The 17,187-nt window shown below is 32.3% G+C and overlaps 1 protein-coding gene across 2 annotated transcripts in view; it reads left to right on the top strand.

Moving 5' to 3' along the window:
- The window catches only part of RB1 (RB transcriptional corepressor 1), a 155,158-nt gene that overhangs the window by 48,590 nt on the left and 89,381 nt on the right, over positions 1-17,187 (top strand). For both annotated transcript variants that reach the window (XM_032874040.1, XM_032874041.1), the window contains 5 exons: positions 1,311-1,453; positions 3,601-3,678; positions 5,865-5,974; positions 8,416-8,493; positions 12,179-12,266. In XM_032874040.1, the coding sequence (XP_032729931.1) occupies positions 1,311-1,453; positions 3,601-3,678; positions 5,865-5,974; positions 8,416-8,493; positions 12,179-12,266 (497 nt within the window). The remainder of the gene's footprint in view (positions 1-1,310; positions 1,454-3,600; positions 3,679-5,864; positions 5,975-8,415; positions 8,494-12,178; positions 12,267-17,187) is intronic.

Consider the following 17,187-nt stretch of genomic DNA (forward strand, 5'->3'; position numbering starts at 1 on the left):
ATTTTTTTCTTCACTTTTTTCCATGTTACAAGTTTAATAAATTGATGTAGGATGTTAATTAGGTCGACAGGCATTGTTCTTTTGAATCATTGGAAAGTACATTTTGATTCGCTAAGTGCTGTGTTAAAGAGAAACCAGGATGAGGTGATAAATTGGCTGAGTAAGGTAAACTTATAATTAACTTTTTATTATGGAGAATTTAAAGTGACTACAAAAGTAGACAGTAGTATAAGCCCCCTGTACTTAAATTACCTACCTTCAGCATATAACTTATGGTCAGTCTGTAGCCCCATCTGCTGCCCAGCTGCATCAACTATATTATTTTGAAGTACATCTTTGCATACCGTTTCATCCTTATAAATGTTAATTTGTGTCTCTAAATATAGTCTTTTTAAAAAGCATAATGACTACCAATGTCACACCTAAAAATCACTTAATAGTTTCCTAACCTACCACCAAGTATCTAGTAAGTGTTCAGAATTTCAATTGTCTAATAAAAGTGATTTAAAAACTTTTTTACAGGTTGACTAAATCAGAATCTGAGTAAGATCTATACCTTATGATTGGTTGATACACTTTTGAGACTTTTAAAAAACTTCCTTCTCCATTTGTCTTTTTTTCCTTATAATTTATTCATTAAATAATAGGTGGTTTATTCTGTGGGGTTTCTCGTGGTTTAATTTTTTCTGATTGCATCCTGTTGTATAGTTTAACATGTTTCTGTATTCTCTCAGTTTCCTGTAAATTGTTGGTCAGCCCTGGAGGCAGTTAATACTTTTCATACTTAGTCATCTGTTATCTCTTTAATAGCTGAATTCATTTTCAGTTTGAATTGGGAATGCTCAAAATAATACAAGAGATTTTTTAAAAAATCACCCTTTATCACATAATATTTAAATACTTTTTTAAAAAAAGAATTATTTACTATGGTATTTGCTCAAACTTTTAAAATATATTTAATTTTATACCATGTCTAGCAATTGAGTCCATAATTTTTTTACTTTTTTAAGACTCTTTAAGATAGAAAACATTTTTCCCCTTAACAGACTCAGTAGGATACATTTAAAATTAGTTTATAAGTTGGCTATTTCTCTTGCCTTCTCCATATTTGCCTAATAGCAAAAACTATTACCAGTACACAACTTAAAATAGTCAATAAATAGATGAACCTGTTAGCCTTTTAATGAAGCCTAGTAAATAAAAGTAGCAGAATGTTACTAAGATTATTTCTGATCTCCCAAGTTAGAATACTTCATTATTTTATACAGTGGAATGTGCAATTGTTCTTATCTAATTTACCATTTTTACAGAAACAGCTGTAATACCTTTTAATGGTTCACCTCGAACACCAAGGCGAGGTCAGAACAGGAGTGCACGGATAGCAAAACAACTAGAAAATGATACAAGAATTATTGAAGTTCTCTGTAAAGAACATGAATGTAATATAGATGAGGTAATTTAACTTCATGATTTCTTTAAAATGAAGTAGATTTAGATGTAAGTTCTTCCTAACAGTATATACTTCTTTCATGACAAGCTTGCTTTTGTACTTAGTGCTAATTCTTTTGCAGCAAAATATTTAGAAAAAATTTATTTTTCATGTTCAGTTACTTTGGTTTTAAAGAGTAGCTCCCTTACTCAGGAATCACTGAAAAGGTACATCTTTATGGCAGTAGGTTTCAAATGAATTTGTTCTTTGATTCCTCTGTGGTTACTGATAACTCTAATGTTTTAAAATACCCTACTAAGATACCCTTGTGTTTTGGTTTGATGATAAGTAATATCAGCATTAGGTTTCTGCTCAGCCTATATGCTCTTTCCAAATATTACACCAGATGTTAATCGCTGGTAGAGAATACACATGAACACCCTGGAATTGTTTATCTTGTTCATAGAATCCGGAGTGTTGGAATTGGAAGGAGTCTTAGAAATAATGTACTCATCCTCCTTTTAGTAATGAGTAAATGAACTAGAAACTAATAGCTAATACTGAAGGGCTAGACTTTGGGAAATCTGCCACCAGTTGCTCCTTCGAGTGTATGCTGTTTCTCTCATAGATTACTATGTTGCCCACAGTTCACTACCACCAGATAGCTGTATGAAATGTTGCATCTTTGAAACTTCTCTGTCATCTCTGGGAAGGAATGGAGTATGATCTCAAAATCTAGTTTAAGAAGTGTTGGAATGATTTATCAGGATATCTTAATGTTAACACTGTGACTTTTGTCAGTTTCAATAAAGACATAGATATACACCTGTGGTTCTAGATGTATCAACCTTATACATATGTTTACTTTTTTATTTTTCTAGAATCACAAATAATCTTTGCTAATAAGCTTATAGATATCGTTGATTTTTTTAAATCCAGTCTATTGCTAGGTCCTGCAAGATAATGAATATACCTAAATTCAGTTTTCTAATTCTTGTTTGTTAATTCTCTGAATTTCATAACAACTTATAAAATTTCATTTCTAAAATCAGGAATAAGTCATTAAAATCTTTTTTCATTTTAAATAACTCTTTTTATAATTTAGAATCTTTTAGGAATGATTTTTAAAGTACAGCTGGTTAAAAACCATGGTAGTAATTGACATTAATTGACACTTGATTATTTAGATACAGCATTTTTGGTTATATAACTATTGGTTAGTTACATTAGTGGCTATATAATTATTGGTTAATTAACACTAAATGGTTAACTAGCAATACCTACCTTATAAATACTCCAGTTAAATGGGAGTCAGTTAGAAAACAAAATAAGTTACAGAAGGCTCATTTTTGCAACTTATTTTGAAGAAGATATGAATTGATATTATTTCCATCTTAGTAAATGTAGACTTTGGAGTTTGGAAGTTTGGAAAATTTAAATGAAAAAGTAAGTTGTTTAAAATTTTGTAACATATCGCAAGTGTAGAACAAGCAGGAATATGACTCCAGATTTCCTGATTACAGTCTTTATTATCCATGTTAAATAAATGTAAGGTGCTTTTGTATGAAACTACGTCATTTTACAAAATATTGTTACTTGATTTTGAATTGAATTACTGGGTATTCTTTATGTGTGTGAAATTATCTCCTTGTAAAAACAAGCTATTCTGCTGAGTTTATGCTAAAATAATTAACTTGATATTTCCTAAGCTTGCTATCAGATGATGAGTGTGAAGTGACCTAAAAATATGCTTTAGGGTGAAATCGGAAGCAGTATACTGAAAAGAGAAGAGATGAGTCTTGACTGTGATGATAGATTGGGTTTTAATTCCAGCGCTGCCACTTCCTAGCTATGTAACTTTAGTCAAGTTGCTTAATTTTTTTGAACCATCTTTTCATCATCTGTTAAATGTAGAATATTGAAGTTGGTTTCAGTGGGTTTTCTTCTTATAAATCCTATTTCATTAATAGTTCTCTACTCCCATTCTAAGACTTGAAATCTGCCTCACATAAATTAAAAAGTAAATACTTGAATTAATTATAAATAATTATCATTAGGTTGAATGTAAATCATAAATCAAAGTATCACTTAACACTTTCATTCTAGTGTTAATAGTGACGAGATTAAGTTTTTTTATTTTAATGGCTATGCTGTAACTTTATCTTTTTCAGGTGAAAAATGTTTATTTCAAAAATTTCATACCTTTTATGAATTCTCTTGGAATTGTAGCTTCTAATGGACTTCCAGAGGTAATCTGAAAGAAAACTTAATTGGTAGAAGTTAATGTATCTTGGGACTTTTGGGAGGGAAGAGTAGCTGTCTAATTTCTTAAAATTACTTTTTAATTAAATATTTTTTGCCCAAGCAAAGCTAAGTAGAATTTTGGTGAACCAGCTTTATATAAGTAATAGAAAAACCTTTTGAATATATATTCAGATGTATAAATAAGCAGCATTTGTAATTTGCACTAAAAATTGATTTTTACTGAAATTTTTCAAAAATCAAATTGTAGGCTTTTGAATTTCTGAGTGCCATTATATTTAAGTATAACTAAATATGCACAATCAAATTTAATTCTAATTTGCTGTGCATCCTTAAGCATAGGATCCATGGATTGATGCCATCAACATAATTGGCATTACTATATTGTGAGATGTCTCTTTTGAACATTTTAAACTACTTAATTGAAAATAAATTCATTTGAAACAGCTATGATTATATTGCAGAAATGTTTTACCTTAGTGGTGTGCCATCTATCTATCTGTTTCTTTTCACATTTTGCCTCAAAAATCTTGCTCTTCAATGAGAACAGAACAACTGATATGTGGTAAGATGAAATATGTGGAAAGAAAGATGCTTAGATAAATGATGAAGAACAAGTACTCAGGGATAAAGCAGTGTTTTAGAAGCACCTGGCATTAGTTACCAAGACCAAAAGACATGAAATTAGATAGGTAGTTTGCTGATTCTGTGACCTGAATTGGTGGCTAGTCCTTGAATAAATAAACTTACCCATCCAAAAATTATTTATTGAATGCTTAATATTTGCCAGATATTGTGCTAGATACTATCCATAAGAGCTTTAACTCATAGTCATTGTCGTTAAAGTGTTAGTTGGAGAAAAACAAAGAAAGAACACTACAGGAGTCTGTAAGGGTCTGGTAGAAGTATACACATTTGCTGTGATATCTCAGAAGAGGGCCACCAAATTCAGAGTGAGGCAGATAGATTTTATGGAAAACTGTTGGAGGTGTGATTTCTGAGCTGAGTAAGCTTTATGAGAAATGGGATTTCCAGTGTTAGAAATTATAGATTCAAAGGGACAGTGATATGTGATAGTGTGGTCTGTTCAGTGAACTCCAACTAATTCATTAAGATGGGGACACAGGGCAAAAGAGTGGTAAAATGACTAGAGAGGCAAGAAAAGGGACCAAATATTTTATTACTGAGTTTTCTAAACCACTGTACCAAAAAACGGGCTGTTCACAACTCTAAAGAATCTTGGACACTCACTGTAATTTTCTTCCTTTAGAAAGGATTATGGTTTTAATAGCAATCTTAAGATAAACCTTATATTTACCTCATCATTTTTCATATAGTATTAATGGCTACCCCAATGAATGATTGATAATTTGTGTCTCACTAAGATTAGGCAGAAACAATGACTAAATTCAATCAATGTGAGTGACTGTTTTAGCTGAAAAACTTACACAAACAAAAAATTTACATTTAACTGGATTTCTTCCTGCCTCTCCTTTTGAAATGCAGTTTTAGTTCACTCAGGTTAGAAATCCTCAGACTTCAAAAGTCATAGCAGAAGTCATGCCAAATTGTTGTCTGTTGGGCATTTTAGTTTTTAAATTATGATTAGAAAATTGTGAATCGGTTACTTGTAAAAGACTTATAGGTTCTAGCAAATGTAGAAGTATCTGAGCTTAGGAAGACATTGTGCAGATGTGTTAAGTGGGCTAATTAATTGAGCTAATATTCTTGTCCAAGACACTTAACTAAAGGGAGTTAGAGTACATCAAATAATTTAGAAAAGGTAGAATATATAAGCAAGAGGATTTGTTATATTTGAAAAATATTTTTATACTGATAAGCATAGGGAATGATTAGAAGTGAGGGATGTGTGGGATATTTGGAAGATCTTGGCAATTAAGTGGTCATAATAATACCTACTGTTTTTTGTTACTGGTGATCATTGTCTACATAAAACGCTAATGAATGGGATGCATGCATAAAATTGGTTTAAAATTAGAGTTAAAAAGTAGCATTTTTTAATAGCACTTTCAGGTATGCTTTATTTTTATTGCATGTGAACTCAGTATATTATAAAATGAAGTGTATGTACAAAGATTCTTTAAATCTGTACTTCTGTGGACTGAGAGATGTAATGATATGAAAAGGATAATCAGTATTTTTTTCTTCTGAGGTGGAAAGTCTCTCTAAACAATATGAAGAGATTTACCTTAAAAACAAAGATCTTGATGCAAGATTATTTCTGGATCATGATAAAACCCTTCAGGCTGATCCTACGGACAGGTATTGTGCATGGTCTAATTTTATTTGTTGAGATACTTCTGCTGTAGGTTGATATATTATAGATAGATTAAATAGGTTTTTATTTAACTTCATGATCTTTAAATATCATTTATAATAAGTTACTTCAAATGCCTTTCTATAAACCTGATAATAAGGTAAACAGTATTCTAAGCATATAATATATAAACAAATAGAGATTTAATGTGAATTGTCCTCTACAGCAACTATTTTTTTTAATTAAGCTGAATTTAATTTTAAAACTGCACTAAAAGAAAATTGTTGAAGTAATTAGTTTACTTAAGTAGTGGTCTCTCTTTTTCCCCAACCTTTCATCTGCTATTACTTGTTTGGTTCTTTTTCTTAAAAATGTTAATACAGAAGTGTATTCTCAACATCTAAAGATACAAACTTAATACAAAAAAAAACAGAAGAAAACTTTAGAAGTAATGTAATTAACAACTTTAGAGAGCTATAGGAGGGGCCGCCTGGGTGGCTCAGTGGGTTAAGCCTCTGCCTTCGGCTCAGGTCATGAGCTCAGGGTTCTGGCATCAAGCCCCCGCATCGGGCTCTCTGCTCGGCAGGGAGCCTGCTTCCCCTCCTCTTTCTCTGCCTGCCTCTCTGCCTACTTGTGATCTCTCTCTGTCAAATAAATAAATAAAATCTAAAAAAAAAAAAAGAGAGAGAGAGAGAGCTACAGGAGGAGGTTGCAAATATTAAAAATTACCTTCCAGAGGTCTTGGGAATAAAAAATTAATAGATGTTCTAAAGAGCAGCATAGACACACTTAAAGAGAGAATGGATAATCTAGAAGACTCTTCTCTAAGGATACAATGCAAATGGCCAAACAGATAATAAAGAAAGGTCAAGAGACATAGAGGATAGATCCAGAAGTTCCAACATCTATTTGATAGGAATTTCAGAAAAAGCTAATAAAGAGAATGAAGTAGAGGAAATAATTAAGGAAATCAGTGAAGAAAACTTTACAGAACTAAAGGATTCAAGTGTTGAGGTTGTCAGTGCTTACTGAATACCTTATAAGATTGATGAGAAGAGACTCATTCCCAGACACATCTTGGTGAAATTTGGGTATCCCAGTGATAAAGAAAAGATCTGAAAGTCTTCCAGAAAAAGAGAAATAACCCATAGAGGAGCAAGAATCAGATTGACCACAGACTTATCATTAGATACTCTAGATGCTAGGAATGAGTGGAGCTATGTCATAAAAGTTCTGCAAGCAAAAGGCTTTACACCTAGAATCCTTTACCCAGCCAAACTGGCATTTGATTTTGAAGGAAAACAAAGACATTTTTTGATACTGAAGAATTCACAAAGTTTGTTTCTTGCATACCCTCTTTGAAAGAATTACTGGAGGATATACTTTAGCAATCTAGGATGACTATAAACACATACACACAATATATATTATATTCCTCCCACAGCAAGAGTGAAAAAGGAAAACAAAATTAAAATGCCACATTTTTACCTAGGAGGATGGACTGTGATCATTATACTTGGGGAGCAGGTGAAAGGAAGTTTACTCATACTACTTAAATGTTGGTGAGGTTAAAGGGTGTGTTAAAATTAGTGTTTATCACTGTAGCTTTTGCAGGAGTAGGCTTTCTACACTACTGGGGAGAGGGAGAGAATCTGTCATTATAACCATAGACAGGGAGAGGTGGGGTGAAAGTAATAGAAAAACACAGGGAAAAAGATAGCAAGATAAGTTAAATAGGAAGAAATGCAAAAGTTGAACTTTTATCATAAGAAGTATTTAATTTTAGATCATTTATCATGATGTGAATCTTGAATCTCTACATTAAACCTTTTTCCTTTAGAAAAAAAAGAAGTACATTCTCTTGAATTATCATATAGAATTCTAAAGTAGGAATGATTGAGAGTAATTACAAAAATTTGAATGATTATAGGGTAATTACAAAAAATTTGAATGATTACAGGTATATTTAATTTTATATCTTTAGCATAAAATCTTTTAATATGTAACCGATAATATATATAACTTGTAGGTTAAACACAAAATGTTTCAAATTTTATTTACATCAAAGTAAGGTTTTTGGAAGCCATAATGATTGAAAATCCTAAGCTTTGATTTTTTTTTTTTTTTAATACTGAACAGCTTGGTTCGTAATACCATCTAACATCTAGAGATAGCATTTAACTTTCACTTTTAAAAAATTGTTAATGATTGGAGTACCTGTTTTTCATAAACCTAATAGAAGAAACCCAACTGAAAAACAATGGTGAAAAACACAAAATTTTTATTATTTAAGCAGCTTCTGGATCATCAGTTTCTTATCACTTCTTTTATTGACTTACCAGTTTGTATAATGGTATGAGGCAACAAGTGATAATATTGCTCCTTTGACTCATAAAACACAAATTGTGCATTTTCAATATGAATGACTTTACTTATCATTATTTAGTTTTGAAATGCAGAGAACGCCACGAAAAAGTAACTCTGATGAAGAAGTGAATGTGATTCTTCCACAAACTCCAGTTAGGTATGCATTTTCTTACTTTTGTTTTTCATTGTAATTATTTATTCAGTGCCTTCTTGTACTTTGAGTTTGTTCATTTGTTCTGTTATATATTTATGTATACATACAACCAATATATATTGAGTGCTCTTTGCCTGCCAGGTATTTCACTAGTTGCTGATGATATGATTATCAAATCTAGTTCTGTCCATCCTTAAGGAATATAACCTAGAATGGGAATGTATTTCATCTCAGTAAATAAAAAAATAAAAAATGTATCATTACCCTTTACTCTGCATACAACTTAAAAAGATAGAAACCATTTTTCTGTCCTTTTCCTCACTTCCTGCATCTTACCTGCTAGTAAGTTTTGTTGAATCTACCTTTAATACATCTCTAGTCCATCTCCTGTCCTCCATTTGCACTCTTACCACCTTTGTCCAGATCTCCTCCTCTTTGTTTTGGATTTTTTTCATAGTAGCCTACTAACTGATCTTGGTGCGTCTCGTCTCCTCACTATTCCTCTCTCCCCACCACCAGATATTTTCTCCAAAGAGTCCCAGAATAATAGTCTAGAAATGTAAGTCAGATCATGTTCACCCTGCTGTCAAACTTTTTGACTGCTTCTTTTGTTGCAGTTGAAATACACACTCCCTCACAGTGCTTACAAAACCTTATATGATCCAGCTTCTGTTGTCTCTCTAACCTCATCTTGTTTTCCTGCTCATTGTGTACTAGCCAGTTTCCTGAATTCTCGAGGCTCCTCTTTTGTACTTGAGGACTTTCACATTTGCTTTTCCCTCTTCTTGAAACTCTTCCTATTTTTATTTTTATTTATTTATTTTTTTTGCTTCTGAATTAGCAGCAGCTACTCTTCCTTTAGGTTCAGGACAAATATTACTTTTTAAAAGATTTCTTTCTGAAGTATTTTCCTTTATTCTTCTTTCTGATAGTATCCTGTTGTTATTCCTTTAGAGTGTATATCCCAATTTGTAATTAAAAATTAATGTGTGTGATTGCTTGTTTTTACCAATACCCATAATAGCCTTTAAGTTTGATACTATGTGGACCATGACTTTTTTGTTCACCATTTAATAATTATGACCTAGGGTAATATTTGGTACATAGTGGGCTATCAATAATATTTTTCAAATGACTACATAGACATATAAAGATACATTTCTGTATTAGTGTAAATTATAATAAACTTTTGACAAACTAATGAGGTGGCACAGAAGGGACATTATGAAGGGATTTTATTGAATTGAATTTTGAAACATGAAAGTCTGTGACACAGGAGACTGGCATTTTAGGGAGTAGAAATAGCATGTGCAAAGGCATGGAATTATAAAATAACACAGTATGTCTGGGGAACTATTAGCAGCTCTGTACTGACTCCCTAAGTGGGAAGATGAAATGGCAGGAGAGGAGGGTGAATACTAGATCCTGAAAGGCCTAATATGCTGTACCCGTAAGTTTGGATTTTAGCTTGCGCTGGATTTGGCCTGCTGCTATATATGGGTGTTAAATAGGGATAAGGATAAAATTAGACTTGATTTTTTGAAAGTTTTTGTGGTAGTAGTTTGTGAGGGGATGGACTAAGGAGGACATGGTAAGAAATAGACCTCTCAATCTGTCACAGTGGTTCTTAACCAAGGGTGCAAATTAGAGTAACCTGAGGAGGTTTTTTCCCAAACTACGAACACCTAGACCCTACTACCATACACATAGTCAAAATCCCTGGACTGCTCTATTGCAGTAATGCAGTTGAGAAATGCTGACGATCTGAACCAAGAGTAGGCAGTTGAAATGAAGGAACAAGAACAGGTTTGATAAATATTTAATGAATTCATACATAGAATATTATTCTTGAGGCATTTATGGAACATGAAGAAGTAGTAACTTACAGATTTGAGGATTATCTGGGGAAGTTAAGACCATAAAAATAGATGAGTTTGCCTGAAGTAAAGGTATAATGCAGTCAAATGCTCTACCCCTGAGCTATACCCCCCTGAAGTAAAGGTATAATGAAAAGAATGGCTGGCTAAGCCCTAAAGAATGCTAGCATTTATTTATTTAGTTAGTTAGTTCAGTTAGCCAACATATAGACATCATTAGTTTTTGATGTAGTGTTCAACAACTCATTAGTTGCGTATAACGCCCAGAATGCTAGCATTTAAATACTAGATAGAAGTTAAAGAGAATGAGAGGGCACCCAGAGAATGAAGCCAAAAAAGCAAAGGGACGGAGGGAAATTCGGAAAAGAGTAGGTGTTTGAGTGTCACGTGCTTCAAGGAAATCACTTTTGGTGTTAGCAGTTAGTTATTTGTGGCTTTAGTCATTGTGGACTTAAGTGGATTAGGAGATGTAAAAGTTATAAAAACAATATTTTAAAGGTGAGGAAGTATATCAGTTGAGAGAGGTATAATAGTTTGGTATAATAATAAGGAAGATAGAAAAAAAATATATCAGGGATGTTTGTCATCTTTTTTCCTAAATGGAAACTTTCACCAAAAGAGGTTAAAAGACAAAGCCAAGTTCTTTTTCCAAACTGAACAAATGACATCGATTCTAATTCTTACTGATGTTACAAAAAAGAAAAAAAATGCTCACTGAACATGTTTGCTAAGTAATATTTAAGGACTCTTTAAGCCATAAACATTCTATAGTTCTTTGCATCAATAAACCGTATCGACAGTAACAATGTACTGCTACTCCAAAATTGGAACGTTAGTATTTACTATACAACATACACACGCACGCGCGTGCGCACACACACACATATTATAAAATTACAGAAATCTTAAGGGACTGACCTAGTTTTATGCTTTAACAGTGATGACTTCTAAAATTATGTATGCTTTCATCTCAAGGCCTTTATAAAGAAAAGTCACATGCTTCTTCATTTGAATTACAATATATCCTACTGGTTTTATTTTAAAAATTTTAATGTTTGATTGTAATAATGTTTTCTTAAAAAATTATCATTTTAATACCAGTTTATATGTTTTTTAAAATATCATTAATTTGGCCAATTAATGTTTTACTGAAATGCAGTTTTATTAATAAATAGATGTAAAATTCTTCAATTTTAAACTTAGTGATTTTGAACATGTTCTTTCTTAATGGTTTAAATAAAAGGTGATTCCCTTTTGCAACGATGTGGTTGGAACTAGAGAGTATTCCAAACAAAATAAGTCCATCAGAGAAAGACAATTATCGTATGATCTTACTGATATGTGGAATTTAAGTAACAAAACAGAGGATCATAAGGGAAGAGGGGAAAAAATAAAACAAGATGAAACCAGAGAGGGAGACAAACCATAAGAGACTCTTAATCATAGAAAACAGAGGGCTGCTGGAGCAGAGGGGAGATGGAAGGATGGGGTAACTGGATGATGGACAATAAGGAGGGCGCGTGATGCAATGGGACTGGCTATTTATTATATAAGACTGATGAATCATAGACCTACTTCTGAAGCCAATAATAAATTGTATGTTAATTAAAAAAAGAATGACAGGGAAAAAATGTAATTCCTTGGAAGCAACAGTATACTGAGGGTTTTGTAAAGTCTTATTTCAGAGAACTTTTTAAACAGAAAATAGGTGAGTTTGAAAGGTTCATTTAACTTGTGAAATAGATATATTTTGTTTGTTCATTTGTTTTCCTTCAGTGCTTAATATTTCTTCCTGTTTTTTTTTCCTCTAGGACTGTTATGAATACTATCCAACAATTAATGATGATCTTAAATTCAGCAAGTGATCAACCATCAGAAAATCTGATTTCCTATTTTAATGTAAGTCATAAATGAAACATTATTATTGTGTTATCTTGGGAAAGAAATTTGAAATTAAAAGTTAAAATACTGAGAATTTTTAAAAATATCTCCAAACCAACATGTCCTAGTCTGTTACCTTACTTCTTGCTTCTTTGAACCCTCCAAATTAGATATTGGTAGTAGCGTGTTATTTTGGTAGTGTTATTTTTAGATTTTTTTTTCATGTTTGCTTTGCTTTGCTTTGCTTTGCCTTGCTCATCATTCTTTCTTGCAACTTAGACCTCATTTCTGATTTCATTTCCTTTCTTCTTCAGATAAGTACTTTAGTAACTCCTTTAGTGAGGGTTAGTTTGGGGTGAACTTAAAAGGTTTTTGTTTTGTTTGTTTTTTTGTGTTAAAGTATCTTTACTTTTATTTTTTGTAAGATACTTTAGCTGAATCTTCTGTTCTAGATTGATATTTACTTTCTTTTAGATATTTGTAAGTAATACTTTTATGTTCCTGGTTCTTTTTATTGCTGTTTAAGAAATCTGTGAATCTAACTGTTGTTTTGTTTTATATCTTTTCTGTCTGCTTTTTAGATCTTTTTGAATGTGATATTAGAATTCAACATTTGTCATATTTCTACAGTCTTTTATCCTATATTCAGCCCATTTTTATTTACATTTCTTGCCTGGACTTGTGTGCATTGCAGTTTACAACTCCTGTAGACCTGAGTTTGACATCTGAAGGGCCACTCCCTCCTATACAAACAAGGGAGAGAGGAGATCATGAAAACTAGCATTTGTGTTACTTGCTTGCTTCTTCACTCCTTATTTAAATTCAAATGAGGGTTAGGACTCACTGAAATGCTCAAACATGGAAATTGGATAAGGCCAGGAAGATTATTAAAATTTGGCTTATTCCAGTAACTGTGCTTTGTGTAGTTAACATTTTATTTAATATCATAATCTCCTTGTGGTCTTGTCATGTTCTGTTCTCATCTTCTTGTTTATATGCCTCTCAGGAATTAGTAATTTCTGTCATTGTATTCATAATTGTGTTGGCTCAGAACTGATTTTGTTTGTCCAAATTGCATGATTACTTTTATTTATGGATTATCTGTAGAGCAACAATAGTTCCCAAACATGGCTACTCAGTTACTTAGCACTTTTAGAAGGGATAATGATAGAAGTTGTAAGAATGATAATCTCTCTCTTGACTCTGTCTCTTTCTCTCTTTTTTTAAATTTCAATTTTTAATTAAATTCTAGCTGGTTAGCATATAGTGAAATATTGGTTTCAGGATGAGTTTAGTGATTCAGCACTTACGTTCGACACCCAGTGCTCATCACTAGTGCCCTCCTTAATACCTTTAAAGTCTCTTATAGTTTTTTTCCTCTCTTTCTCCCCTCTCCCAACACTACCCCCATAATCTCTCTTTTCAAATATAATTTTGAATATTTCCTACAACATTTTGAGTATTTAGGAGCTCTTTAGTTGGGCAGAAAATTCTGTCTCAAAGGCATTCTCTGGAGCTCAATGTGAAGTTCAACATTAAATGAAGCTTTAACAGCTTAACTGTAGTTTTACATAGACTGCAAACTGCTTATTCTCAAAAGTGGGCATGTCTTGAAGATCAGTAAGTTTTTCTTTGGGTTTACTTTTTTTTTCAGGTTTCTTTATTTTTAAAATTAATGCCATTTTTTCTTCTGTAAGTAAAATCTTAGTAGCTGTAGACATTTAAATGGATGTTTTGGTAACAATGACTTTATGACGGGAAGTGTTTCTTTGTTACTATTTCTGTGATACGTGTGCTGTTTTCTTTTAGGAAGGTAGAATTACTGATTTTATAAGATGTGAAATTTTTGAATAACAATGTTCACATTTTTTTTTAAAGATTTTATTTATTTATTTGACAGATAGAGATCACAAGTAGGCAGAGAGGCAGGCAGAGAGAGAGGAAGGGAAGCAGGCTCCCCACTGAGCAGAGAGCCTGATCCTGGCTCCATCCCAGAACGCTGGGGCAGAGGCTTTAACCTACTGAGCCACAAGGGTGCCCCAACAATGTTCAGATTTTAAAGAAAATTATCCTTTATCCTAGTTTTGGAAAGTTTATAGTATTTTGAATGTATTTGATCTATAAGGATTATAAAAATAAAGTCAATCTTTGTAGCTGAAGGGAATCAGTTTTTTTATTTATAGGTTACAATATCAATTACAGAGTATTTTAATATATCATAATATGCATTTTTGCAATCATCTTGTGATGTATTTTAATTATTAAATATGGCCCCACCCCATATGATACGTGTATTGAGACTTCTTTTGTAACCATTTCTCAATCATGTGTTTCTGAAAAGGTAGCTAAATGATTTAATAATTCTTAACTCTTTGAAAGCACAGCTTTAAATTAAGAAATGCTACCAAACTCCAATCTTAGTTTTGTCTTTATTATTTTAGGGTAATATACATCTCAATATAACTCTTAATTGAAGATAATTTGTGAGAATATAAGAAGAGATTCTTTGTTTTAGTAGTGGTATTGTTATAATTCTTTCATTTTTAGTTCTTTTTTGTTAGAGTATAATCGACATGATATTTTGTTAGTTTCAGTTATACAACATAGTGATTTGATATTTGTATATACTACAAAATAATCACCATAATAAGTCTGGTTAACACATCATCATACATTAGAAATTAGAAGTTAGAAATTTTTGTTTTCTTGGGATGAGGACTTCGAAGATTTATTCTCTTAACAACTTTCAAATATACAATACAGTATTGTTAACACAGTCACCATGCTGTACATTACATCCTCATGACTTATTTTATAAGTGGAAGTTAGTAACCCTTTACAGCCTTCACCCATTTTGCCCACCCTGTTTCCCCTGCTCTAGCAATATCATTTTGTTTTCTATATCTATGAGCTTATTGTTGTTGTTGTTGTTATTGTTGTTGTTTTTCAGAATCCACATATAAGTGTGTTCTTATGGTATTTGTCTTTCTCTGTCTGACTTATTTCACTTTTTCACTTAGCATAATGCCCTCAAAGTCCATGCATGTCACAAATATCAAGATTTCATTCTTTTTTTGTGTATGAATAACCTTCCACATTATACACACACACACACACACACACACACACACACACACACATTATCCATTCATCCGTCAATGGACATTTAGGCTATTTCCATGTCTTGGCTTTTGTAAATAATGCTGCAGTGAGCATGGGGTATAGATAACTTTTTGAGTTAGTGTTTTTGTTTCATTCAGATAAATACCCAGAAGTAGAATTGCTGGATCATATAGTAGTTCTATTTTTAATTTTCTTTTCTTTTTTTTTTTTTTAAAGATTTTATTTATTTATTTGACAGAGAGAGATCACAAGTAGGCAGAGAGGCAAGCAGAGAGAGAGAGAGGAGGAAGCAGGCTCCCTGCCGAGCAGAAAGCCCAATGCGGGACTTGATCCCAGGACCCTGAGATCATGACTGAGCTGAAGGCAGAGGCTTAACCCACTAAGCCACCAGGCGCCCCTATTTTTAATTTTCTGAGGAACTTCTGTACTGTTTTCCATAGTGACTGTACCAATTTACATTCTCACCAACAGTGCACGAGGTTCCCTTTTCTCCATATCCTTGTCAACACTGGTTTATTTCTTGTCTTTATAATTGTAGCCATTTCTGACAGGTCTAAGATTATATCTCATTGTTATTTCCATTTTCCTGATGATTAATGATTTTGAACATCTTCTCTTGTGTTGGTTGGCCATCTGTGTATCTTCTTTGGAAGGATGTCTATTCAGGTCCTCTGCCTTTTTAAAAAAAATTAGATTATTTGTTGGGTTGTATGAGTTTTTCATATATTTTGAATATTAACCCCTTATTGAATATGTGACATGCAAATATCTTCTCTCATTCAGTAGGTGTGGTAGTGACGATGCTTTTATATTTAGGGTGTTTGGGGGTTTTTTTTGTTGGTGTACAATTGACATACAACATTTTGCTAGTTCCTTTTTGTTTTATTGATGGTTTTCTTTGCCATGTAGAATCTTTTTATTTTGATGTAGTCTCAATTGTTTATTTTTGCTTTTGTTGCTTTATCTTTTGTTGTCAAACAGAAAATCAGATCTTGAAGACCAGTGTCAAGGGGCTTATATCCTGTTTTCTTCTAGGATTTTTATGGTTTCAGATCTAACATTTAGATTTTTAATTCGCTTTGAGTTAATTTTTGTGTATTGTGTAAGATTGGTCAAGTTTTATTCTTTTTCATGTGGCTCTCTAGTTTTCCCAGCACCATTTTTTGAAGAGACTGTCCTTTCCCCATTGTATATTCTTGCCTCCTCCATGCATAACTGGCTGTATGCATGAGTTTATTTTGGGGCTTTCTGTTCTATTCCACCAATCTGTGTGTCTGCTTTGTGCCAATACCATACTGTTTTTAAAACCATAGCTTTGTAATATAGTTTGAAATCAGGCAGTATGATGCCTTGTTCTTCCTCAAGATTGCTTAAGCTATTGGGAATCTTTTGTTGTTGCATACAAATTTTTGGATTGTTTGTTATATTTCTGTGTAAAAGACATTGGAATTTTGATAGGGATTGCATTGAATCTGTAGATTGCTTTGGGTAGAATGGATGTTTTAACAGTATTAACCCTTCCAATCTATGAGTGTGGGATATTTTGCATTTATTTCTATGTTCTTCAGCTTCTTCCATCAATGCCATATAGTTCATGTACAGGTTTTTCATCTCCTTGCTTAAATTTATTCCTAGGTATTTTATTCTTTTAGATGGATTTGTAAATGTTTTCTTAATTATCTTATCACATTATTAGTGCATAGAAACAAACCTGATTTCTGTGTATTGGTTTTGTATCCTGCAACCTTACTGAATTAGTTTATTCTAGCAATTTTTTGATGGCATCTTTAGGGTTTTTTATATATAATATCATGTC

Source organism: Lontra canadensis, unplaced genomic scaffold (assembly GCF_010015895.1).
Source record: "Lontra canadensis isolate GAN:19392208 unplaced genomic scaffold, GSC_riverotter_1.0 scaffold51, whole genome shotgun sequence".
NCBI lineage: Eukaryota > Metazoa > Chordata > Mammalia > Carnivora > Mustelidae > Lontra > Lontra canadensis.